Raw genomic sequence first — 27089 nt, forward strand, 5'->3', positions numbered from 1 at the left:
CTTGTTTCGCGTTAATCGCAAATCGTAAACTAAGCATTTTTACGGCACCTGCGGTAATGGATTACTAAAGCACGGCTCCGCCATAAGCCATGCGCCGTATTCCGTACGCCATACGCCATACGCACCCCGCAATCGTCATTGGTTGGAAAATTAATAAAGTTAAGTGTCGAGCACAATAAAAGTGGAATTTCAGGAGGGCCCGAGGCCCAGAGAGGCGGGCCGACAAGTTAGCGAGGCGTGAAGCGCTGGCCGGAGGCAATGTCAAGCACATGGGACTGCGGTTATTGCTTTGCTTTGCAATAATTGCAAAAGTGCAATAAATTTCTTTTATTTCTGGGTTTAAACTCAAAGTTGGAGGCAATAAAGAGCCGCTAGGCCGCTGACGGGGGTCAAGTGTATTGAGTTTCGCCCCCACATACATGCACCTGGATCGATTTTCACAGACGAGCAGTTCTTTGCCATGCATGAATTTGATACTTCTGCGAACCTGTTCGAGTTCTACATATGCATATATGATATCAAATTTATAATGATAGATTAAAGCTACCAACTCCGAAAGCAGCTAACATCTGTGCTGCAAGCGCAATTGTGATCTGTGAACTGCAAACGGGGCGTATGCGTAATGTGCCCGACTGCCGACTGAAAGGGCAGTGAGTGCCACCTTGTGATTGGGATTTATGGCACGTTCTCGTCCCCCTGGCACTGCCATTGTGCTTTCGACGGGGTCGGGGCTCGCAGACACATTAGCGGGCCAGAGCGCCATATCAATGACCTCACACGTGCTCCTTCCGCTGTCAATTACCGGGCTGGGTCCTGCCTCCTCCGTCCTGGCCAAACACCCCGCGACATGGACACGGACGTGGTCGGAGCTGAGAAATTAAATAAGTAAAGTACAAGCGGCCTCCTCGCTTGCACTGGCCGGCAATAAAAGCTGACGGCCATAAAAAACTTGCCCCATCCCCCCCCTGGAAAAGCACCCTCCCCGCGCACTCACACTCACACACTCACACCATGACCATGGCCAGTGCGTGCGAGTGTGTGCGAGACTTAACACGCAGTCGATGGGCGCATTTCCGGCGTAAAAATCTCCTCCGCGCCTTCCGCTTTCCAAGTTGCGTGCTCCGGAGTCGAATGGCCATTCCGCCACTCGGACTTTCGGCGAACGATGCATAAATCACACAATAAAACCCATAAATCCCGAATGCAGCGAAGAGTCGAAGGGGGCAGGGGAAAACTTGAACGCAAGCTGCATCTCTGAGGAGAAAGCAGAGCAAAGAGACGAACAAACATTTCCAGCGCTGATCATCCGGATGTTCCAAGAAGAACCACCACAACCGCTCCTAAGCATCCAATAAAGCCACACTTTTTGTTCGAAGATTCAGTCATAAGATGATGGAAGCAAACCTACAGAGCAATCTATTGAAGATATTTAAAAGTGTTGCTGTGAAGCTCATTCAATAGCTGTGTATTTTAAAAGCCAATGAATTAAATACGAAGTTCCTGAGCCAACGCCATGCCGATGTTTAAAGTTGCATTTGCAATTAATACATTAGTCCCCGAGCAACAGGAGCATCTGTCCATTGCTCGGATATGCATTGCATGCGATCCATTTGATTTAGTTGTCCTCGTCGGCGATGGAGTGGCTCCTCCTCCAGGTGCCGCAGCCTGGAACCGGAGAACTGGTGTTGCTGCCACTAAACACATTGTGCGCAAATCCCAGGCCAAATCCCAGACGTGCTATTCCGCCTGCTGGACAGCAGCGCAATGGATGCGACTGATGCGGATGGGGATGCACCGATAGAAAACCACCGCATATTCACAGACTAACTAGATATATTATGATTACTTAGTAATTTGCAGAGGAAAAGTCTACTATGAACGTAGTTGGTTGGGATTCTTGCAAAGAAATCAATGCTTATGGATATATGATACAATGGATATACATATGTATATGTAAATAAAAGATAGGCATATTTTTTCAAGTGTACCTTCTGCATTGGCATGCGAACTGCATTGACGGCATTTTAGAGTGGGTCACTCGCCAGCGCCTCCGGGGGCAGCTGGTGGGCGTGGTGCCATTTTGGTGACATGTTTGTGCTAATTTATTACGCCTGCGAAGCATAATGCCACCTGCCACCTTTGCGTCCCCCTGCAATTTGGTGCCGATGGGAAGCGAGTGCCGCTGCCACATTACAAATCGGGAAACGGAGACACACCAGGCCAGGGATAACGACTGAAACGACGGCGGGGTGGGGAGCCCGATATGGAGGCCTCGGGGAATGCTGCAAATGAATGTCTAATTAATTAAAGTGCGAACTGCACTTTGCCCCTCGTTGGGCTCCTCGATTTGGCAGCGGACATTAATCGACGGGCGCACGGCAGTAAACGCCTCTGTCCTCAGGCCCCGCCCCCTCCCACACCACTGCCCCGAAATACAGCCAAATGATTTGTTTGATTTATTGAAACTTCCGCTGGGTCGCCTCCCCCTGCCATAAAATTGGACAAATTTTCTATGCACACACATAAAATGCAATTTTATACGGCGCGTCGAAGCTCTTGTCCCAAAATAATATCGTTTTCCTGCGGGACTGCACTGGAAAAACTGCTAAGTATTTTAAAAACTATGATCTTAATAGGATATTGTAGTAAATTCCTAAATGGCGTTATTGCAGATCATAGGAAAGCCTTTTTAAAAAATAATTTAAAATTATTTATTGATTTTATATTGTGTACCGTGAATGCCTATATTTTTTCGGAGTGCTTATATCTTTTTTCTGTTTTGGCGCATCTGCAGCGCCGAAATTGTCGCGGAATGTTGGTCCTGGATCCCTGTGCCCCTTCCCTCCCCTCACTCCGCTTCTATGCGCACAAAGCTTAGCGGCACATAAATAATAAATTTGCAACGTTTGCATTTTACCAGGACTTGTGTGTGTTTCTATGGCATGCTAGACCTGCATCTGTGTTCGCTGTGTGCGGGGACATTAACAATTTATCAGTGGATCGAAAAAGCAACAAGCCAATAAAAATCACTCCGTTTGACCGGTGACATTGCGACTGCCATTCCATTTTCCCATTCCAATCGACCAATCTGACATTCGATCCTCCTCCCTTCCCAATTGGGGGCTGATTTGGGCGGCAGGAATGCCCAAAGTAACAGATGTCAAATGCCAGTGCAATATTAATGCTAGAAATAGAAGGCTGGTTGACCGTTTAACAAGTAATGTTTTAATTTGGCCAGCAAATTCGTGAATATTTACTTGATGTAAATTAAATTCATGCCTTCGACGCTTGCGTTAATATATAAGTCATACAAATAAGGATCCATTACAATTAACTTACATTGCTTCATCAAATGAATATATAAAGCAAACCCATTTTGAAAATAAAGTTTTTCGGCAAACGAATGTACTTACTTCTTATTACCAATGTTGCCATCCCGAATTCTGAGGAAGTCAGGAGCTACCATCCTGATTTTTACACATGTTGGGGGCTGCCATCCTAATGTCTGGGGATGTGGAGCGCTGCCATCGCGACTTCTAAGAAAGTGCAATAAAAAAAAGTACCGAACAGCTATAAAATTTCTCAATAGGTGTCGTCTTAGCTAATACATAAACCATTGAAATCTACATGTGTAATTTACATTTACCCATGTACACTGACCTGCGTTATTGTGTTTTTATGAAATATAACATGCAACGTTTAAAACAAATTGTTTTTTGCACAAATGATTTATTATCATTATATACGTACATTAAAATTTTATTACGTTACGCATAGTCCATTCGAACCTAATTTTTTCACCTTTGGTTGGAGTAAAAGTCGGTAAGTGATAAATGACCAACATTGGAAGGCTTTAACCCATTACCAACAGAATACAAATAACACAAATAAATTAATCCTTAAGTACTACTACTCTGTAAGCAAGGTTTTGTTTCGTATCGAAGGTCTACGATGGGTTAAGGCTGCACATTTCCCTGGGGCCAGGACAGGGCGGTCCACGTAATGGCTCTTAGATTGTTGTTTTCATTAAAACCAACGGCTGCAAGCCAAACAACCGGCGATTCCCCCTCTGTGGTTACGCTCTGCGCTCTGTGGTGACCCCGACTCCTGCTGGCTCGCCTCGCCTGCTCCTGCGCCTTCTCCTGCGCCTGCTCCTGCTGCTGCTCCTGGTACTGTTAGGTAACGCCCAATTGCGCTGGGAGCGACAACAAAGGAGACGCCGCCTTTGACCGGGCCAGCCGAAGAACAAACGGCAAACAACAAAAACGGTAGGGAAGTGGTTTGGGAACTTGCGATCGGGATCGGCCGAGGATAGGAGTCTATAATCTCGTTCGCTTAAGCGTCACGCATGCCACTCCCCTAAATTGATATGCCCGCCATGGCCAAACACCGGCAAACATCATCATCAGAGCGGAGGAAGTGGATGTGGAAGTGGCAGTGGTGGTACCAGTGCTTCCAGTGGTAGAGGCGGCACAAGCGGGAAATCATCAAAGCGCTGCCACGGCGGCCTCTTTTCATTTTTTCCCTTTCGGTGCGGCATTTCAAAGAAATGTTCCGACATTTCTACCAGGCGAGCAGCAACGTCGACAGCCGGCGATGATGTGGTGTGCCAAAAAGTGAATGAAATCGAAAACGCGGCGCAAGAGCCACCATATATACCATGCCATGGCACACCATTCCACACCGTACCATCCATATACACGCACCACCAAACCGAACCACCTTTTTTCGAGGCGTCGCGTCGCTGCTCTGCCGCAGCTGGCGGCGTATAAAATTGGCTGTGACCCGATTATATATGCCGGTATATGTTCTATTCGCTGGCCATTGTTCTGGGACGGATTCGGCGGTCCGGGTCGTCATCGCTGCAAGAAGGGGAGAGAGTCGCGAAAGGGGTGGAATTCGGGCGCAAGATACTAGCAGTGCCGAATAGTGCTTCTAATGACGACTGTCTGCATGGGGAAATGGGTGTGTTGGTGATGTTAGTCTAGGTCGGGACTGTCGGTTCTGGTGCCTAGACTAGATTGCACTCCACGCAGTACACCAATAAAACCATCGTGGCTTGTCGCTTTCTAATTTTTTTGTTCGTTTTTAATGCTTGCTTTACACACATAGAATAAACATTTGAGTAGTATATAATATTGCACATTTCAAGTGTGGCTTAACTGTGTGGTTATTTCGGTAGATATTTTGCTTTTGGCTTAGAAGCCAGGTCTCTTTGGTGAGACGAAACAATTGGGTGGTGGCTTTCTGAAAAACCAAGTCTCTGGTGAGATCGAGAAGTGGATAATAGGTTCGGCAGCTATAAAGCCAAGATCCTAATGAGACGGAACATTTTTTTTTCAGTGCAGTAAGTTGCAATTGAGCAAATTCGTTGAAAAAACAATCAGCATGTTTTTCACTTGCTTTCGGTTAAATACGCTTTTTCTATATTTTAAGTGTGATTCAATTGTGATTATTCCATAGACACTGAAAAGTAGATTCAACTAGATTCCTTAGTAGGATCAACTATTTGTTGAGTTAAGTGTATGTAAAACAGCTAGCACACTTTAAATTTAGTTTACGTTCAATTGTCTCTGGGGTTTTGAACAAGCTTCTTGTATTTCGATTCGTGTAACAATTAGTGTGTTTGTTTGTGATCGATTCATGTTTACTTAACTAGAAACGGCAGCCAGCTTAAAAGTAGCTGAGTCTAGCAATCCGTCTCCCAGTGCACTTATTTTTTTTTTTTAAGGTCTAAACAAGAGTGCAGTGCAAAAAAACCCGATTAATTTGCTTATTTTTTGCATGACCCGACTTACTTACTTTTTGTTGGTTGCATTGGAAACGCTTACCTAGTGCTTTTAGCAAAAAACCGCTTGCACTGATAAATTTCATTTGTAAGCTATAGTATAATCTAGTAACAACCATTTGCTGAAAGTTATTTCCGCCGGACTTGTTGGTGTGGTGGGAGCCATGCAACTATAAAAATTATTAACAAATAATAAAGAAGCTAGGAGGTGTGGACTAAATGAAAACATGCGTGTCCATTGTATTGAGCGGGAAAGCGTGCCAAGTTTTCTAGGTTCTATGGTTCTATGGTTAGACAAGCTTCTACTTATTATTCGATAAGCAACTCTACAGATTATTGTAAGTTACAGTACCTTCGAAGACTGTTCGGTAGTTAGTTGTGATTGGTGTTTCATTACAGTGATGTTCAGAGCCAACTTGCGGCACAAGATGGGTTCTATTGACAGATATGCTAGTCCGGCTGATTCGCAGCCAAAGCTCTGGTTACTCGTAGCCTAGACACGTACAGATACAGTAAACACTGGGTGTGGGGATCGGGGGAAGCAAAGGTACTGAGTGCCTTCGATGGGTTCGATAGGTTGGGTACTACGCTCGACATGGGCTTGTTTGGCTAATGGACTTCTGCTGGTACTGTGGGTGGGACTTCGTTTGTTTAAGGGTCTCTTTATTATTTTTTGGTTTGTATTATAATAGTAGTCGCTTTGTTACCGGTTCTACATCGTTTACTCCTTATTCTGCTCTGCTTGCTGTTTATCATCGAAAATTGTTCGCTTTTTCGGTTTGGTATCGTTTAATTTACATTTATATAATTTACACATGCAGCAGAAGATAATATGTTTGTGATTTAAACTTGAATCTGTAGCGCATATTACACAATGGCGCGATACATTAAGATATAGGTATGCATATCCTCTTCGTTCTCAATAAATTCAAATTGATTAATAACATTTATATATATGCATATATATGTAGGTATACACGTTGCTATATAATTCTCATAAATAATTGTAGCATGTTTATGTTACTCGTATGTTTAAAACACTTAAATTGCGTAGGTTAATTAGTTTTGCACAAAAAACCTTTAATAGGTATGCTCCATGTTCTTTCTTCGAGTGTCGGTGTTCGGTGTATTTACTTGCTTGATTTATTTTCAGTAATCATTTAAGTTCCCTTTTGATTTATCAGTTTAGTACATTTAGATATTAGTGGCCTCAGCCAGCATAATTTTTTGCTGGTTTTTACCTTTTTTTTGGATTTTGGATTTCTCATTGGTTTTTTCGTCTTTTTTCATCTTGCTTAATAACACAAATCTTTGCCAAGTGGCTAAATGGATATATATATTTTGAATGCAGCATATGTATTCACATCGATATTGTTAAATGTTTCACTTATCGCTAAATGCCTCGTTTAATCAATCAGATCTCATATTGGTTTTGGGTTTCCAAAAATGTATGAAAGCCTGCTCGTATTATTTATTGATTTGCTTACTCGATAGTTAATTGAATGCCTCAAATATTTCCCACGTTTTTGGCGCCTGATTTGCGTTTTTGTATTTATTTGTATTTGTATATTATCATCCGCGGCCACCAAACTGAATCCTCTTGAAAGAAAACAGTGCGTTCATTGGATTCAAGTTTGGTTGCCTCTCCGATAACTTTGTACGCGTTTGTCCAGTCACATGTCGTGGACTCCTCCTCTGCTCCTCCGCCCATCTGACCCAGCCACCTGACCCTTCACCTTGGAGGAAACAGATCCCGAAGTTGCCGCACTCGATCGTCGTGAATCTCATTGTGTAGGCCTAATGCTAAGTTCTGTCCGATCGGTCAGTTTTGGTTTTCAGTATCTGTTTCAGTTTCAGCGTTTTTATCTGTTTCTGTTTCTGGTCGGGATTAGCTGCTAGTCCGGAGATAGATGTGCGTATATACAGCCAGTTCTCGGGTCTCTGGGGTCCGTCCGTTGTTGCTGGTCGGGTTATGTTTCTTTAGGAACTCAAACCATTTTGTATGCCTCGTTCTGGGTTCGTGGCGTCAGTCGGTTGGTCTATGGTAGGTCGTTCTCTCCACCTGCTCATCCTGTGATCATCATGATCATGATCATCTGATAGTCTGGTCTGTTCTGATCCGAGTGCAGTGGCAACATCCTGGTCTGCCCCACTGAAGGTCGAAGGTCAAGGGTGGGCCAGATGGCAGTGGACTCGAATGGCCCAGCTTTCGTGGGATCTGTCAGCTTCTGCTGTCCTGGTTTCAATTTATTCTTCTGCTTCTCTTTGCCTTATAAATAATAAATTAGGTTTCGCTTAGTTGGTTGTTTTGTATATCTATGTTACACCATCAATGAAAATAGATTGGGGAAATGATGAAATGCTTTAGTTGTGTGTAGCTACCCTTTCGCATACTGGGCATACTTTTACACGCAATAGGTACGATTTTACATATATATATATTATAATCTTGAATGGAAAGTCCGTTAGACATTTATGCTTTGTTATATAATAAGTAGTTTATATGTAAGTTCCTTCAATTTTCTACGCATGGTTGTTGTTTCTTCCTCGATTATCATTAACACGTTATGATTATGGTTATGTCGAAATATACATCAATAATTGCCTTTATATGCGATTGACTATAATACGATACATTTACGTTGCTTGTTAGTACACTTATTTAATTTGTTTCGTCGAAGAACATTTGAATTGAAATTGTCGTAGTTGTATTCGTATGTATCTTAATAACTTTGAAAAACGTTGCTTCAAGTACTCGAAAATCAATCGAAAAACTCACTACTAAATATTTTGCTCTAAAACAATTAAGTTTAACTATTCTCATATTTGTTATTTCTTTTTTCTACCACGTTAATAATTTTTCTCATTTTCGCAAGCCCCCAGTTGTTGTTGGGACTTGCCACAGTTATTGTAATATTGATTTCTCATTTGCTTTTTCTTGTAGTGTAGTGTAATTTGTGTTCTGGGTGTTCAACGAAGAAAAATTGCTAAGAAACTAACAGTTTGCGTCGAGATTATAATTTTCATATTTTCATATTTTCATATTCGTTTTTCTTTTTGCTTACGTTTAGCTGAAATGTATTCTATCTTTGTCGTCTTGGAATAACTCGAACTACGATAACTCATTTTCATTATGCTTAAGTTCAACTGCTACGTAAAACTGTTAAGTATGGTATTATTTATCTGATAATTTTTTTTTAATATTTCTTTGCTAATTTGCAGCACTTGCACTTACGTCCTCCTCAATCTGAGCTTATTTCAATTGTATTTTTGGGTTTTTCGCATATTTTTTCTCGTCGGGTGCTTTGAATCGGTAACTGTTCCTGATTTGCGCATCGCTGGTCGGTGTATCTTTGTATCTTTCGTGTGGAGTGTGCAGTATAGAGTGTGTAGTTCCTGTGATTATCTTGACATATTCCATAGTTCGTTTCCGGTTTGTCCTTGTTCGTTCTGGGTCGTCACCAAATGTAAAGACATAGTTATTGATTGACCTGGAGATGTTCTTTCCAACTTCCCAAGGCTGCAATTCTGGTGTGTTGCACGGCCTTAGGTTTTTTTTTTTTTTTTGATTTTCTGTTTTTGTTTTCCGATGATATTCTGCAGTTTGTTTGTGGCACATACTTCTAACGGCACGCGAAGCTCCAACCTCCCCCAGTAACCCCCTCCGCACCCCGACGACCTCGTGAATCGATGGCCGGGGACCGGACTGGCCGGCAGATGCTGGAGCTTCGGTGCCGTTCCTCTGACATAAATGTACTTACTTCGATAATATACGTATATAATAATATATTAGTTATGATATAATCAACTGCGAAGGGTAAAAAGTGTACGTTTGTTACGATTGATAACTGAACAATTTCTTGACTTCGCGCACACATACATATGGTCTGGTAAAACACGGCCCGATCCGCTTCGAGATCGAGCCCATGCTGGTTAGATAGATAATAATGACATTCACCATATTGTATATGAATAGTATATGTTTTGTATACAAATATATTTGTTAAGTGTGATTATATCCTTGTATAATTAATTGTCATACACATCAATAGGTTGCTCCTCACCAAACGCTCTCGTTTCATGTTGTAAATAGAACTTTGTTAGGTACAAATTTTGCAATCTTCATTTCTTGTATATGTATGTATATGTGTGTCTTGTATATGTATCTGGGTATGTGAGTGGTTCAGTGTGGGCGTGAAGTCCAGTTTCGTTTTTCTCAGTGTATTTCGTGTTCTAGTTCTGTCTGGCTTGGCATATGTATACCGTTCAGCGATTGTTGTCGTTCGTTTGCTGGTTTTCAAGCACATCGATTAGAGTTTAAGTTTAATGCCAACATCGATATCGAGTAATGTACGAGTAAGTAAAATGCCTCATAATTGAATCCAATGCTTAACACCTAGACATGTATATAATAATATAATTTAGGTTGTAAGCTATGGCCTGGCTGTAAATATTCTTGTATTTCCTTTAACACTCAAATATGCTATATTTATATATATCGTGCGTTTCTATAGTTGCTTGCGCCGCACAGCTCCGCCGCTCGGGAATCCGCCCACGTGGACGCACCCCGGGTCTCACGGGCTGGTGCAGACCGGGGCAGCGTGGCACGTCCGGGGGATGCCCATCCCGGCGGTCGTTGTGCTCCTCGGCGCGGTGTAGATAACCGAAGATAAAGTGTCCTCCTACTGACAATCTCGTGAAGCCTTTTTCGAACCTTCCAAGTGCTCACGCCAAATCAAAGTCGAATGCGAACTCAATTCATTACTAACTATACGAACTGAAAAGACCCCCGAAACGCTGCAACAATCATTAACCTGAGGCTTAACCTTCAACCCGATCCTGGATCGGATTGGCTTACTTCTTCGCCTGCTTCGCCGGTTTGGCTGGCGTCCTCGGCTCGGCGACCTTGGCCTGATCCTTCGCCTGCTTCTCCTCCTTATCCTTCTCCTTCTCCTTCTTGGCCGCTGCGGCTGCCTTGGAACTGCTGGTGGGCGCCTCCTCCTCGGCCGCCTCCTGCGCCTTGTCCTCCTTCAGAGGCTCCTTGGTGGTGGTGCTGTTGGAGCCACCGGTGCCGCCGCCCACCACGGGATCCTTGTCCAGCTCCCGCTTCTCGCCGGAGGTGTTCGCCGGCAGAGCCTTCAGGATGGCGTGCACCTCCTCGGCCACAGCCATCAGCACGAACTCGAACTGTTGCCGTGTGGCCACCACGCCTGCCCGCTGGTCACGCAGGTGCTCCAAGGTGGCGGCGATGTCGATCTCCCGCGCTCCCTTGTTCATCCGCTCGAGCACCAGGTCCAGCAGGATGTAGGCGCCCGTCCTGCCGGCTCCGGCGCTTCCGTGCACCACAATGGGGCAGGAGCGACGTCCCCGGTAGGACTTGTTCACTTTCCTGCAGGTTAAATAAAATAGAGAATGCATATCTTTTCTTTTTATATTTATTTTTAGCAACGACCCTACCTCCTGAAGTCCAGCAGTGCCTTCGCCTGGGCAGGCACACCCATGTGCGGCCAGGAGAGGAAGTGGAACTGGGTGACCGTTCTGGTCTCGCTGGTGCGCAGGTTCTTCAGGTAGAAAGAACGTACGAGGTAGTCGTCACACCAAATGTGTTCACTAACAAGGTGAACCTGGGAAATAATATTATAACTTATCCAGTTAAGCAACAAAATCATGAAATATTTCTACCTCATAGATGTGATACACCTCGGCACCTTCTTCCGGCCAATAGCGCGCACAGGCCACCTCCCCGTTCTCCTGCAGGCGGCAGAGGGCCACGATGACGACGGCTCCCTGCTCCCAGATCATCTGCCAAAAGTGGGCCAAGGTCGATGGAAGTGGACCCTGGGCGGCCACATAGGCGGGCGCACGTGGATCGTGATCGGTCTGAGGGGAGAGTATCATGGATAAGTCAGGAGCAGAACCAATTTCAGGAAGCGCACTTACAATCGTTGATGCGTTCACATAGTCGAGTCCTTCGGCGTTGGCCAGGTGGTTCAGCACTACGCGCGAGTGGTCGTATGGCAGGGGAGCTCCGGGTCTGTTGAGACCCGCACATTGCGGCTGGGAGGCAGCCTCCCGAGCACTGGGTTCCGCCTCATAGCGGCACAGGGCCTCCCATTCCCGCTGCAAGCGTCCCTTGTTGCGCAAGTGATCCTCCATGTAAGACTATGTATGTAGATTGGAATGAATTATTGGTTCAACTCGTGATGTTGATGATATGACTTACCAGAACCATGTGCCCGGTTGAGATGTCCATGTTCGTCAGTGCTGGCTCCTCGCTCCAGGAAGATGTGCTGGACCGCGAGGATGGCGGGCGACCTTCGTTCTCCTTACTCAGCGATGTAATCCGTCCGCTCGGCGCCGGTTCGTTTGACCCACCGCCGGCAGCTCCGCCGGTCGAATTGCCACCGCCGCCCGCTTTGCCAGCCATTCTGGCTCGGCACAGTTCCTGGTAGTCCTTGCTGCAGGTCTCCGCTCCCGCAATGCCCGACTGCAGACCGCCGAGCTTGTCCCGCTTCCGGTCGTGCCGCTTGATTAGGATCAGGGTGACGAAGATCACTATCACGGCGGCAGCTCCGGCACCAGCGAACATGTAGGCCATGATGTGGGTGACGTCGGGACCCTGCTCGGCCAGCTCGATCCGAGAGGACGAGACACTGGGGTCCTGCAGGTCCTTGATCACATCACCCACCCCGGCGTGCAGCACGTAGAACCCGACGCGTCGCTGGATGTTGTTCTTCACGCCGCGGTTCTCGTTGATGGTCCGTGCCACATCGCCGGCGGTTTTGCGCTCGGGGTTGTTTGAGTTCACCCGGAAGCTGACTTCGTGTTGTTGAACGCTAGTGGGGATTCAGTGGGTTATACGGGTAAGGGTCGCAATCGTCTTAGGTACTCACGTTAAATAAGAAAAGTATCCCTGCATGTGTAGTATTTGCTCCAGCTCCTTCATGATGCGCTGCCCATCGTTCCAACTGTCGATTCTACACGTCAAGTGATAAGCTGATTAGTATTTTATAGTTTAAGGATATTTAGCAGGACTCACGGGTTCTTGACGAACACATGCACATATTCAGTATCTACGGTGTGCGGCGCATGATCCTCGGCCGAGTGCTGTTGCTTCATGACCTTCTTCTTCTTGTGGGCATCGTCCTCGGCATTGCCCTTGATGTGGGCGGGCAGGACCTCCTTGTTGCCATGGCCCTCCTGCTTGCGCGCCTTCTCCGTCTCCAGCTGATTGCTGAGCTCGGCGGAGCCCAAGGACGGAGGTCCTAGCAGCGGTCCGGGTTTCTTCACATCCAGGCGTTCGTGGCGGGCGAATCCCAACATGTTGGCCAGCAGCGACTGCTTTACGTTCTCCGGCTCATCGGCCTGCATTCCATCGGTATCCTGTTCATCTTGGGGCATCAGGAGCAGCCCACCTTCGGTGTAGACCCGCTGGCTCTTCGCCTGCCGGGGGAAACTGTTGGAGGCCAGCATAGCCTCTTCTTCGAGAGGCGTTAGCGAGTTCCTCAGCAGCCCCGACTCGAAGGCCATTTCCTGCTGCTGCAGGCCCACATCGTAGGGATCCAGCTGCTTGAAGGACGCAGGACGGCGTTTGACCAGCTCGGGAGTGGCATCCACTTCGGTTTCCGCATGTCTGAATCTTAATGGCGGTTCCTGCACCAGTCCCTGTTCGCCGGCCAGTTCACGGAAGAAGGAGCGCTTCGGCTGTTCGTCCTCCACCTCCTCGGCCAATCCCCCCCTGGAGCGACCCCTTGCTCTCTTGAATGGGGCAAAGTTGTCCGGGAAGTACAGCTCGCTCGACTCGTTCACCTCCTCGGGAGGCACGTAGACCGGTGCCTTGGCCTGCTCCTGCTGCTCCTTCAGCTCGCGCTGCTGCTGCTGCTCCACAATGGCCTCCAGTTGGTCCATAGCATTCGGCTGTGCCGCCGGCTTCCTCTGGTAAGGCTGCGGATCAGGCTCGGAGGCGGCCAGAATCTGGTACAGTTCCAGCCGGTTCTGCTCCGCCCGGCGATCGGCATCCTGCTCGGCCGCCGCCAACTGCTGCTCGCGCTCGATCCTCTGCCGCTCGGTGTCCAGGAAGGCGTCCATGATGCTCGGCGAGTCCAGCTGAGTATTCTGCCCGTGTGCGTCCATCTTGCCAAAGTGCTCCAGTTCCGAGGGATCATGCCTCAGCCGACGGCGATCCTGAAGCATCCTGTTGAGGTACAGATCGTCCGCATCGCTTTCTCGCACCTGCTTCTTCCGCAACGCCGGGTAGAATTGCGCCGGACCACCGGGCTGTTCGTAGTAATCTAGTTCGGCTTCCGGTTCCGGCGGAGTGAAGCGCACGTAGGCCAATGCACTCGCCGGATCCCCGAACTCCGGAGGAGTCGGCGCCAAGTTCGCGCAGAGATTCGGCGGAAGCTGTTGTTGTCGCTGGAGCGAGAAAAGTGACCCCTGGATGCGGCACTGAACGTACGGATGGTCCCATCCTAGGCCGGCGCCCTGGAGTTCCTCCAGCATGGTGGCCAGCACACGGGACTGGTCCTCAGTGAGTGGTGTCCTGTGGAGTGTGGAATGCGGGATGTGTTAGAAAGGCGTTCTTTAACATTAACTTAATCAGGATACTTACTTCTCAATGTCCTCAACGTCGACACCGGTGGTTGGGATGCACTTGCCGAAAATGTTGTCTGTAATTTGAAGGCAGTCGAAAGGGTTAGTGGAGCTAACTCACAGTAGTATCCTTGTGTTGAGCTTAAGGCAACCCATCTAGTACTTTCGACTTACAACTTAAGCCAAATTTGCTTTCAACTTTTCATGCCGTTCCGAAACTTTGCAGCCAACAGATGTTCCAACTGAACAACTTAAGCGAACTTATTATGTGCACTTTAAGCACCCGACTTACAAATTAAATAAAAGCTTGTAACTTTGAAGTAACTATATGCTATCTTTATCTGATCCTGCACTCAATTCCCGAAATTCGCGTTCTTCCACGTGCAGTGAAGCCATTGTCATCATCAGTTCAGATATTAATAGGGCATGCAACTGCATTAATGGAGCTCGCCTTGCAATAGTTGTCCGTTCCCGCTCCCTGTGGCCCGGAATCCTGCCATCAGCACCTTTTGTTTTCATTGTGATTTACGACCATTTAAATGCATATCCTTGCGGCTCGTCTTTGGCGTAATTTGCATAATGTAAACGCTTTTCTCATGCGGACGGAACCGTGACTGCGGCGACTGAAACTGAAACCGAAGCAGCCACTGCGAGTGCATATGTGTCCTGCCCCTCGCACCGCCCCCTTTTGAGGTCAACCATTTTCTCAGCAATTTTCGCCATTTTTCGCAGCGTTTTTCCTGCTGCAGCTGCTTTCCAATTGTTCTGTAAGCCCCTCCTGCTCCACCCCTCGTTGTGCTTACATAAGTAATTGAGTGTGTTCTCGATAATGCACTCACATCCCCACATCCCTGCATCCCTGCATCCCTCCATCTGGATGTCCCAGTCTTCACCAGTTTTCACACACTTTGTTTTGGTGTCGTTTTGTGTGAACTCTGACCCGGCATTGAAGAGCTCTGCAAATACGAATAATATGCCCTGGGTCAGAGTTCGCCTTCTCCGGCTGAGTTTTGCCTTTGACCCACAAATGGGCATTTTTGTCTGGAGATGCATTTTGGCAACATTTGTGGGTAATGGCAGCGGAAATCGACAGTGAAAGCCTTTTTTGTGCTCGAAGCGATAAAAGCCAGGCTCGGGCCTAATCTCCATGAGACTTTAAGTAACCATTAGAAGGGATAGCATGAGCCGAAAATTTTCTCCCCATTTTGTACACTTAAATAACGAGTGTTGTTTAAGAATTGCATTTTTAATTACTTCGAAAAGTTTCTTCAGTGGCATATTAAATTTCCTCTTTTGCGAATGAAAACTAATGAACTAAGCGTTAGCTGTCACTTAGCATACCCAATGCCCCAAATTTTGGGGAAACATCTAAGCTCTTCCTCTCTTCCTCTCCTTGCCCTCCAACGCCCCTTAACTATGCTGCTAATCCCATTTCTTCGTGGCCAAATTCAATTTCCCCGAACTTGGCGTCCTTTGTTCCCCGGCTCACCGATAACCGCAATCTGGGTCTTAAGTCCATCTTAACTGGGTGTCGCCGTGCCCGGGTTTCTTATCTAATACTCACCATCGTAGCAGACCTCGGAGTGCGGGATGCAGAGCGTCCTAACAAACTGGCAGCCTGTAACAAAAAACGGGAAGAAAGAAAGGAAAAGGCTTTGGTTAGCATGGAAGTACATGAAAGAGTTGTTTAGCCGACGCCATTATGAGCGGGTAAGTGGAAAGCGGAGCAGTCTTTCTGTTGAGACATAATGATGTGGTAAGAGCCAAATCAGCATTACCACGCTAAGCAGACTCCCACCCCCAAGGAACCCCCATCCGCCATATCATCCTCATACCCCACTGGCTTTTCCTGCTTTTCCTGCTGGTGGTGTCATGTGTCGCTTGCTTGACTCTCGGCTAAATAAACGCTTTTTACGAGCATGTCGCACATGGCTAACACACACAACCACCCGCTCACGCACACACACACACCCACACAGACTGACACACTGACACCAGCGGCAGGCGAAGACAACTACAAATTCCTGGCCCGAATATATCCTCCTCTGCGGCCGTTAGTCAAATGTCTTCTGAGTGACGTCAACAAGAACGCCCGCATCGCATCGGGAATTTGCCAGTGAAAAATTTGCCTCCTCCTCAGCCGTCCTCTTCCTGGTCATGTGTAGAGCACGTCCTCCACATCCTCCACGTCCTGCGAGTTCCGCCCACGCCCGAAAACAACCGGCGTCACTTTGGAACTTTGTTGTCAACAGTTTTCGTGGTCTTTGCCCGGCTTTAACTTTTGGCCTGTGACAACCGAAAAGGGCGACGACGCTTCGACATTTGTTGGCCATTAATTAAGCCAAAGTAATTTCATTCATTCCCGCAACCCCCACAAATGCCGCATTTCTGGCTGTTTTGTTTTTAATTGCTGAATAATTGCAGAACGGGCAATACGGGCAGCAAATATTAATCTAGCCGTTCTGTGGGTCCAAGGGCGATAAGAGAGCCCCTTGAATGCGCAGTAATTAAGATGCCTCAAAGATTCTCTGATGAATCCATCAGTCAGTCGGAAATTGCGGCTTGGAATCACTTCATATAACAACAGTCGGAAAAAGTATACCATTGGCTCAATTCGTTCAGAGTTGGAATTTATTGTGGCAAACCCAGAGCACTTCTATCTTGTGTCATCATGGCAAGGCGATTAAAAACGGCACAAAATCCTCCGACACTTTTCGCCCAAGTACCTGCTATCCAGTCGAGCTATAAAATTCTTAATGACTCTTTGCTCAAGTGCGATAAACTTGATTTTTATTCTCTGTGTAGTTGGTCGAGTGGCTACATTGTTTGGCCATATGGAGTCCTTTCCATCCGTTCTGCCATCCTCAGCTTCGTCGAGTCGACAGATTGAAGTGCACTCCGCATCCAGAGCCAAGGACCATAAGCGCTCACTTGTCTCCTTTTCAGTGCAAAAGTCCTGTGCCGCTGGGAAAACAGTCAATAAATGTGGCGACACAGGCCGTCTGTCTATTTGTCAATAGGCCAACGGAGACGTGACCCGAATGCCGGACGGAAAAGCAATATTGAAAGCCCCGGCGCGAAAATAGAAACTAATTAAATGAGAGATGGTCGGGCAATTTCGAAGCAAGTGAGCGGTCTAATTGCCCCGCCTCGTCTGCGATGGAAACTTGAAGAGACCAATCGACCCAAGGGATGCCACCCACACCTCATAAATATGCGAGCTCATGGTCGCTGCCCAGGTGCATTGTTTTTCCGTTGTACCTGGCCCAGCTTTTCCATTTTCCTCCACCCTCTGATAAGACCACGCGGCGTATGCGCAATGTGGCGTGACGTGCCGCATCCATAGGCCATTTTAACGCCATGCAAATGCGTTCTGGCAATAAAAGTAAGAGGCATCCTGCGTACCCAGCGGCTAAAAGCTTTTACGGCAACAAAATCCCCGTCGGATTGCAACTATCTGCGCGTCATGCTCTTCGCTGTCCGCTGTCCGATGGTGATGCAACTATTATTTATGGCTAGTTCGATTTACCACGCTGGGGAATGGGGGCGAATGGGGGCGAATGGGAATGGCAGTGAAAAGCCAAGACCTCGACCGCAAGAAGGAAACGGCAAAGCCTGGCCAGCTTTCATCGGGATTGGCAATCAACAAATCAAAATCTGGGACGATGGGGGTGCAATCGTGCTTTTGTGCTGGCCCTGAATTGATTGATAAGTCGGCCACTTGATTGCTGGCTCCCAGTAGGGAAATCTTGGCCAGCCTAAGTTGCGCCACAGGCCAACGTTTGTTGCTGGGCAAACACAGTGGAGACGCAACAATTTAATAAATTTGCAGCCCCCGGGCGAAATTGAAAATTCCGAGCGCATTCCCCTTCTTCTCGCTGCGGTTGCTGTGGCAGCCGCCTCAACAGGATGCCCACCTCGTCTTCAACCCACCCCCAATACCCCTCGTTTTGATTGATGTCCAACGGCACACCGCACATAGTTGAGAGGAAGCTCCTTCGGAATTTTCCGCCTGGCCAGGGCTGTTTACTTATGAGACTCGCCTGGCGCCTCGGTGAGTTTCCCAGGTCCTGTTTGCTTTTGGGTCGGGGCATTTAAAAAAGAAAGATTTTCATTTCATAACGACATTTTTCCATTTTTTCTCCCGTCATCTGGCCACGACGCAGGCACACACATACAAGCGCACGGCCAGGACACGTGTGCCCCGGACAACGTGTGGTATGTGTAATATGCGGAGGCGAGCGTTGAGAGCTCGGGCGACATCTTTAATGACAATAACGAATGTCCGCACTCTGATTACGTGCGGCATTTACCACAAGCAGCCGAAGCAGCAAAAAAGTGTGCAAACACACATTTCATGGGGCACTCAAAACAGGACCTCCTATAGAATATGGATCAAAATGTATTCAAAATCTGAACTTATGGTAAAAGAATAATAAATAGATGCAAATAATCTCTGCATTTGGCTCAAGAATATTTGAGCTTTGAAAGGATTTCCTCCTGAATGTAAAATATGTTGCCCTAAAGTTTGAAAAGAAGGATTCGAGTGTTAGAAGGATACATTTCTAATATCATTCCAAATTGTTGTGCTTTATAAACAAAGGTGCATTTAACTTCACCTAGGAGCAAAGCTGATTAAAATTGTAATCGCCTAGTACTGTATCCTAGGCAGGGAAATAAAGGGTAATGATGTTTCCATTCACATAATACCAATTAACTAACATATCGTTTCATAATTTCATGAGCTTGCGACTTAAACCTCTTAGCGTTGAATTAAAGTTGAAAGTGAAGTAGTATCAAAGGATTAAATCCTTGCCGAAATGCCATTTGAAACCTAATTGCTGAGTCTGTGGCTGCACGGCACAGTAACCAAAATCGAACTGGTACTTAAAACACAATTACAAGGCTTGGCAGGATGTTGTAGACACAAAAACACGAAAACAAGGCGTATTTCCCCCTTTTGGGCCGGATGAAGAGAAGAGATGTCTTAAAGTCGCCCCGCGGGCCACAATACTTTATACTCTGCGTTGACAGTACGTGTCAATGCTGGGGCGAACAATGCTCTGGGAACAACTGTCAGGGAGGCAGGCGCACAAAGAAAATAAATAATAACAAAGGACATTAATCATGACAACGACAAGGCAAAGGACTTTTCCCCCTCCCCGCAGGAGGACGCGGATGGAGGACTAGGTGGCAGGGTGGCTCGATGGCAGGATGGCGGGATGGCGGGGCAGTGCCAATGGCAAAGCAAACATGATGCAAGTGTTCCACACAGCTCGTTAAAGGGCAGCATAACAAGCACACACACACACACTCGCAGCGCACAGGACCTGTTTATGCATTAAAGTCCTGCTCCTGCCTACTTGACTTGCTAAGCGCTTAATGCCATCGCACACATGCGCCACTCGCGCCAAGCAAACAGAATAACAAACAAATGAAAAGCACCGCGGATGCACTGCCTCCACCACTTTTCCTTATCGCTTTTCCCCCTTCCGCGGCTCAGCTGCAGCTGGAAAGTTGTCGCTGCTTTGGAGCTTTATTAAGTGTAAATAAGCGGCGGCATTTCACAGCAGCTTCGGGTCCTGCAGCCACATTCCTTTGAGTGGGGCATTCCTTACGGCAGGACCTGCCACACCGAAGCAAAAAAGCAGCCCTTTGGTCCCACTAAGCTCGTCACTCAGAGAGCAGAGTGCTCTTTACCGCAGCTTGTAAAAAATAAATACCTCATAAAAGGAGGTTTAACATAAAAATGTTTAAACAATATAACTCCATTGGGTATTGGAAAGTATTGATAACTTCAATGCACAGAATATTTGCGTTCAATATTTTCTTTTGTTCTAGGACTCTTGACTCACAATTGCAGCTTATTACTGCTGAATTTTTAAGGATTCCAGATTTTTAAAGGATTCCAGATAAATTTCTTTCGGTGCTTTCTCCTCCAACATGTTGCTGCCACCGAGCTGTTTTTCATTTTCTCTCCGTCGCCGCCGGCTTCTTGATTTATGCGAACTCATTTTATTCATAAATTTTAAACACGTTTGACGTCGTTGGTCGTTGCTTTGGGGCTATGGAAATCGGGTGCTTCTCCCTCTGGTATGCCGACTGTCTCCGGCTTCTCCGGGGAGCGGGTCGTTGATTTATCTGGCCACATTTCTAAACAAATATTTCTGGCCTTTCCGGGCGACCGACGCCAGTGACCCAAGCAAATTTGGCACGCAATTAGGCGGCTTGGTTTGTATTTTTTGGAGCGTCCAGCATAAATAAAAGTTTCTTGTGCTAGCCCCCCTTCCGTCATCCCAGATCCTGGCAGTAATAAATTGAGTGCCACTTCTGACCAGGCCGAGACCAGTAGGCAGTAGGGTGAAATAAAGTGCTTGAGCGGCATGCAGATCAAATTGTGCTCTATGGGCTGGGAAAATGTTTATTTGCTAACGGTCCATCAAACAGGAGACTGCTCGATGTCAACACTGTTCAAATATGTGTCAAGTACCTGTCAAAAACTGTATGCTTTTCAGATAAGCAGGCTGTTGTTTGTAACTCAGAGACGCATATCAAATAGAAGCTATCAAAATACTGGAGGTCCTCCTTACTTTGAAGTCGGCGAAGGAAGTTAAGAGAAGGCTAACGAAACCAGAAGTAAGAATGTCTGCAGGTCCTGATGATTTGGTCGTATGTCCCTACGATAGGTCACATCGCATAAGGCGGGTCCGCATGGCCAATCATTTGTCGCGTTGTGCCAAGAGCCATCCATCGGTCAAGTTATTCACCTGTCCATACAACAGCACCCATCTGTACACTGCTGCCAATATGCGGAATCATGTCATCGAGTGCCCGAACTATTTACCCCAGGAGGGCTACGTGTTGCCAAGCGTATTTCCGCCTGTGGACGAACCGGGTCCGCCTGAAATTCCGAACGAAACTGAGGAAGACTGGGATGCTGAGCCACCAGTTCCGACTTATAATCCGAATATCCACTGTGAGAACAAGCCTATCATTCGAAGTCAGCAAGGAGCTCCTCCCGCGGCTCGCCGGGCATTCCGCGAAAAGGAACGCAAGCGTATCATGGATATAAAATAAAAATACTGACCGGACTACTGGCAATGCAAAGTGACTGCCTGGACGGACACATGGAAAGGAACCCTGTGACTAGCAGATAAGAAACTTGAAGGATAATAAATTCCCCGGACTGAAACAATTAATGCATTTGTCTAATCCATTGTTACAAGTCTTTCTGATTCAGAAACTTATCTGTAAGTTGCACCAAGCAAACTCACAAGCACTTCTGCTTTTCTCGTTCATTATTCGCTGTCCGTGCGGATGACGAATTTCCAATGAAATTCCTAACGAACCCGCTTGTCTCATTTCCATGGCTCTGCTTTGGTCATCTGCACGGTGCCAAGTTCAAATTACATCAGAAAATGGATGATGGAGGGAGGGATGGGCCGAGAAACAGGTTTTAATTTAAAGTGAAAAACTGCAGTGAGTGGCAGCGCTTTCAGCTGCATCTTCGCATGCTGAACATGATTTCTGCTCCGGCAAACAGGGTCCTCTGTACATCAATTTGTCATTTCATTCATGAAGTCCTTTGAATCCGGCTGCACTTTGTGGGCGATTTATTAGGAATTCTGTTTCCAAAGTGACCTGAAACCGACCTGCAGTCTGCCCTTGCCAAGCCGAAGTGGGCGGAGCGCGGTTTGGCCCTCAATCGAATACGCATTTGGATTGGGATTGAAATTTCAAATATGATGGCTGATTGCTGGCCTCGGGCGTACAGTGCCTCGCATCCTGCGGCTCACTGCTCGTTGCAAGTCAGCAAATGCATTCGGGGAAAGGCCCAAGAGGTAACTGCATCAACATGAGATGGATTTATGCCAGGTTTGCTGGATCCCAACGAACTCAAATCCATGCTCACCAAGTAAAATACAATTTAATGGGATACAATCAGTTGATTTAGCCGTTGCAATTGATTTAATTAAATGCAAACAAGTTATGCCCAGTGTCGCCACTTTGCGCTTCAATAGGTTTAATGTGCAATTACTTTTCCAATTTGCCATAAAAGAATACACACAAATCTCGATTGCTTATTACGTGGGCCACATTTTTCGCCATTTCCCGGCCGACGTGACGTGCCCTCCACTTTGCCCACTTTGCCCACTTTCCATGCCTCTTGTTCTTTCTCGGCTATTTGGTTTTCATTAATGTTTAGGCAGCTTTTGATTTGCGCTCATTAATGGGCAGGGGAAATCGAAGAAAGGAGCGGCTGGGCTGATGGCACCGGGAAAACCGGAGAATGGAACTCGCTTATGAATTTCATTAATTTCCGCAGAGTCGTTGCCCTGCCACTGCGGCTGTTTGTGTGCTGCTGTTGGGCATGAAAAATTCATTAGATGTTTTGCATAAATTATGGCCGCCGAAAGTTCAACGAGGATAGTCATAGTCAAGGCCTCTAAAAAACAACTGCAAATTATTCCGCAAACTTCCCCAAAACATTTGCTGACAAAATCGCCCAATTTATCGTCGAAGTGAAAGCACACTTAGGTCAAATATTTGACGCCCCAAAAGTTTCAACAACCAACAACCCCAAGCGACCAATTAAAGTTGTCCCGAAAATGTCAAATTAAGTATGACCTACTTTTTGCAGTTTATTAATTTAAAATGGGGGAATTGCATTACGGTAGCCAGCAAACGTGCTGTGTTTGTTTCAAAAAGCGTCGCGATATGATTTTTAATTACAAAGTACTACAAAATGATTTAAATATAAACGGTGTAAAGAATAAAATAGCTGGGAGAAACGTCGAGCTCCTGGCTCGACTATCCGCATTCACATCTACTTGACTTTCCCTGATTTAGATGGCACTGGTACACTACTGCGACTATGAGGAGCTATCAGGCCACCAGCCATAGTCAGTCGACGCTGGATGCGGGGGGCAGGTTGCGGGGGCGCAGAGGATTTGAGAGGCGCCACAAAGGCCACGAGCCGAGATTGTTCAGGCTCGTCTTTGGAGATTTGTTTTTCCCAGGGACCCGCAGTGGCACTCTTGTGAGTATCTGATGGTTTGGTACGCTCCTCGACTTCACTGGGCTCCGATTCGGACTCATCACTGCTCTCCTCTGTTCGCTCATCGGAATCAGTAAGGGAATCCTCCTCGAAATCGGAATCGGACTCGGACTCGGACTCGGATTCAGAATCTGAATCGGGTTCACTATTATATTCTGCATCGCTTCCATCACTCCCATCGATCCTGGCCTTCAGATACTCCTGGACCAACTTGCACTGCTCCTTTATCGACATACTCAGCTGTTTCGACTTCTCAAACACCTGATTGGCCAATTCTTCGAAGGACGCGGGTGCTTTTGTCTTGCTGGACATCTTTGAATTCTACAGCTCCTAAGAAATGTCGCTTTTTTTTACTTAAAATTTAGTTTGCACTATGAATTTTTGTTTATTCTCAAAAACTAGTTCCGTATCGCACGAGGAGAAGGAATGTACTGAGGTTTGATGTTTACTTAAGTTTTAACGTATTTAGGACCTGCCTGCTTCGATTACATGGTAGAAAATCTAACGTTTCCCATTCCAGCAAGCCGTCTAATGAAGAAATATTTAAGTTTTGACCCTAATTTGTTTGGCCCACCACCTAAATCAATTACAGTGGCGCCACAAAGTGTGCCACGCAGGTGTGGCAATTTAATTGCGCGGCCTCCGGGAGATAAATCAAATCATTAGTTCAAAAGGTCACTCCAGTGGCTGGCCGGGAGGTCCAAGGCCGCCTTGTGCTCCAGGGGGGCGGGTGTGTTAATGCCAAATTAGAGACGCCCAATGGAGCGTGATTACAGCAGGCCAAACATCGCAATAGGAACACATAAATACACATTATCCTTTGGACGGGGGCAAAACGCTTATTTGCGTATGCGTGGCGCATAAAATCCAGTTCTTATTAAATTTCCGCACGCCTACACATGTCGTGTTGCCTGATTCCCAGATTCCCTGATTTCTGGGTGGGATAACCACCCACATCCCATCCCATCCAGACCAGACTGGCAATCGGGAGCAGCTGTTGGTTTGTTCCTCGGCTTTTGGCTCAATGAATTTTGCATGTTTTTGTCGGCCCATCCAGGAACGCATGTTTTTTATCCTTACACTTGCCGCAGGCGGAGAAGCACTTCCTCGACTTCCCATTTTCCCACTTGCCTGCCCTTGGGGAGGGGCACTTCTTTGTTGCACCTCCAAGGCGAAGGCAAAGCGAAGTAAACAATATTAACTTTATATTAACATTTATTTGCGTTTGCCAAAGGTTTCCCTGCTTCGCCCGCTTTGTGGCAAATAAATACATTTACATACATTACGCAGCACACGAGGGTTTTCCGTAGTTTTCCCTTGCTCTCTAGTTGCCATTAAAATACACTAATAGTCCGCTGCCAAGGGCGAGCTTTCGAAAAGGCACAAAAAACGAGCTTGCCCCAAAAATGGGAACTTCAAAAGGCAAGCCAAAACAAAGTGCCAACAAAGTAATTGCAGGGATTTGCCTTGCGGCCAACTCGATGGGGAAATTTTGGGGCGGGGGCAGGGCCTAGACCATTTTCCATTTCCCATTTCCCTACCATGCGAGTATGTGTATGTGTGCTGGGATCTGGAACGAGGGAGTAGCAACCAGTTGCCGCGCCATTTTCTCGTTTTGTTTGGCTCCTTTTTTCGAATGTGCCAAAATGTATGAATGTAACTGCCGTGCATGGCCTGTCCTTTGAGCAATTTTACGCATATTTGCACTTAAATATAACATCGCCCCGGTATGCGAACATATATATGATATGTATGTACATATGCCCAGATATTTACGATGGCACGTTAATTTTTATGACATTTTCTCGAATGCCCCTCAAAGTGCCCGCCAGACAGCGATTCCGATTCGCATTATGTCAGGTTTACGAACGGATATATATCTCAAAGGGCCCAGCGACACGGGCTAATAAACCTATTAAATTTGGTGATAAATGCTCGAGAGCAGCCTCAAAAACCTGCACACATCTCACTCATATCTGGACATTAAAATATTTAAGGAGCACATGAAGCCAAGTTATGATCAATTGGCAAGTCAGCTTTTAGGTTTTCAATCCTTTACAGATCCTTACATCTTAGATCCAAGGAATTCCTGTCTGAATTTGAATAAGGGCCATTCAAATGACCTACTGAGCAGCAGTTAGTCGCATCGATCTCAACTTTTATTGCTATCTTCTGTTGCCAGAGCATAGGACTCTTACATGCCTGCATATAAGCGATGATTGCGGTTATTATTCATTAGCCGCCTTCGTCAGTTTCCCAGCTGGACTTTTCCCAGGCTGCTCTTGATTATCTGCGATTTTTCCTGCCAATCGGAGGGAGTGGACGGTGTGGAGGAGTGTCTGCCACGGTTCATTGGCCATTCAATATCTTTTTTCCGCTCGATTGCTAGTCTCTGGGCGGAATGCACGGGGCGGAGCTGGCCTGACCTCCGACCCCTTGGTTTGTGGGGCACGCTGGACGCCAGGTGGGCGGCATCTTGAGAAGGGGCGTGGCGTGGCGGACATTCTCGGATGATGTGTGTGTGTGCCCATTGTTTCATTTTATCTCTTAATTACATCTTCATCTGGCCATTGAAAGCCTTCGGCTCGGAAAGTTTAATTAACTCGGCAGGACCTCTTGTTGGCCAGTTGGAGTGGCGATATGTGTCAGTTGCCAGTTCTCCGAACCGATACTAAGCGCAATTTTGTGTGCCACATAATTGAATGGCCACTAAAATCTACTAAATATGACAGAGTCGAGTGCGCAGGCTTTGGCCGCAAATTCATTAATTTCAGGAATGTTTCACAGAGTGCAACAGATAAGGCTATCAAACACAAACAGCCCACATTTGGATGCGGGCACAAAAGAAATATTATTTCTGTGGCTTGCCATTTGCACTAAATTATCAATAACTTTGTTTCTCATTTCTACACGAATTAAATTATTTTCATACATTTTTCAGGGAAATTCAACATTTATTGAATGTCGAACTGTTTTTATTGAAGCGAAGACGCCTTAGACGCGTGTCGCATGTTGTGTAAATAAGTCAAATTGCTTTAATAATAAAAGAGCTTAGATAGTTTTATTTTCCTTGTATATCGCATGAAATATTCATGGTGCAAACTAATTTGGTTATTTGGAAAATATTTAAGCTACTCAAAGAGCTGGCAATCACTGGACTACACTCGTTTTACTTTCAATTGCTGTCCAATTTTCAGCATGCGATTCCCAGGCAAATCCCTCGCATCTAACTGTTTTCCACTTAGCACAACTTAATCCCCTGAACGGAAACTCAAACTGAAAACTGGGATAAAGCGCCTGTAGTCCTGCGAGGACAATGGCAAATGAGGGGAAGTGCACTACATATACATCTATGCCACATACTATGTGCGCTGCATGGTGCAAAGTGCGTTGTGAGCCTGTCGGCAGTAATTGCGGCGCTTAGGAGGACGGACATTCGGGGATTAGCCGCAGATGCAACTGCACTTTCAGTGGCATTTTGCAGCGCTTTCTGGTGCCGCGTTTCCCCTCCATTTCCCCCCAAATTGAGCGTGCCGAAAGGGTGGGGGTGGGGTTGAAAGGCTCGTAAAACTTGTGCATCCTCCGAGGCGCAAGGATATCGGTTCGCTGTTCTCTGATACTCGATTATGTCGGCAATATGTTTACGTTAAC

At 46.5% G+C, this 27089-nt stretch overlaps 2 protein-coding genes across 3 annotated transcripts in view; both read right to left on the reverse strand.

Moving 5' to 3' along the window:
• Positions 1–6430: 6430 nt before the first annotated feature.
• Positions 6431–27089, reverse strand: part of LOC117138793 (receptor-type tyrosine-protein phosphatase N2) — a 38803-nt gene continuing 18144 nt past the window's right edge. For both annotated transcript variants that reach the window (XM_033300969.1, XM_033300968.1), the window contains 9 exons: positions 15945–15998; positions 14400–14457; positions 12828–14330; positions 12682–12765; positions 12012–12624; positions 11729–11950; positions 11471–11668; positions 11246–11412; positions 6431–11177 (listed from right to left, as the gene is read on the reverse strand). In XM_033300969.1, the coding sequence (XP_033156860.1) occupies positions 10643–11177; positions 11246–11412; positions 11471–11668; positions 11729–11950; positions 12012–12624; positions 12682–12765; positions 12828–14330; positions 14400–14457; positions 15945–15998 (3434 nt within the window). In that variant the 3' untranslated portion in view covers positions 6431–10642. The remainder of the gene's footprint in view (positions 11178–11245; positions 11413–11470; positions 11669–11728; positions 11951–12011; positions 12625–12681; positions 12766–12827; positions 14331–14399; positions 14458–15944; positions 15999–27089) is intronic.
• On the reverse strand, positions 23139–23871 carry LOC117138835 (bifunctional lysine-specific demethylase and histidyl-hydroxylase NO66). The gene has a single exon (XM_033300971.1). The coding sequence runs from the start codon at positions 23748–23750 to the stop codon at positions 23208–23210; it is 543 nt and encodes a 180-aa protein (XP_033156862.1). The 5' UTR covers positions 23751–23871; the 3' UTR covers positions 23139–23207.

Source organism: Drosophila mauritiana, chromosome 2L (assembly GCF_004382145.1).
Source record: "Drosophila mauritiana strain mau12 chromosome 2L, ASM438214v1, whole genome shotgun sequence".
Lineage (NCBI taxonomy): Eukaryota > Metazoa > Arthropoda > Insecta > Diptera > Drosophilidae > Drosophila > Drosophila mauritiana.

Coding starts and splice junctions, on each gene's coding strand:
- LOC117138835 (XM_033300971.1), bottom strand. CDS start 23,750: ATGTCCAGCAAGACAAAAGCACCCGCGTCCTTCGAAGAATTGGCCAAT.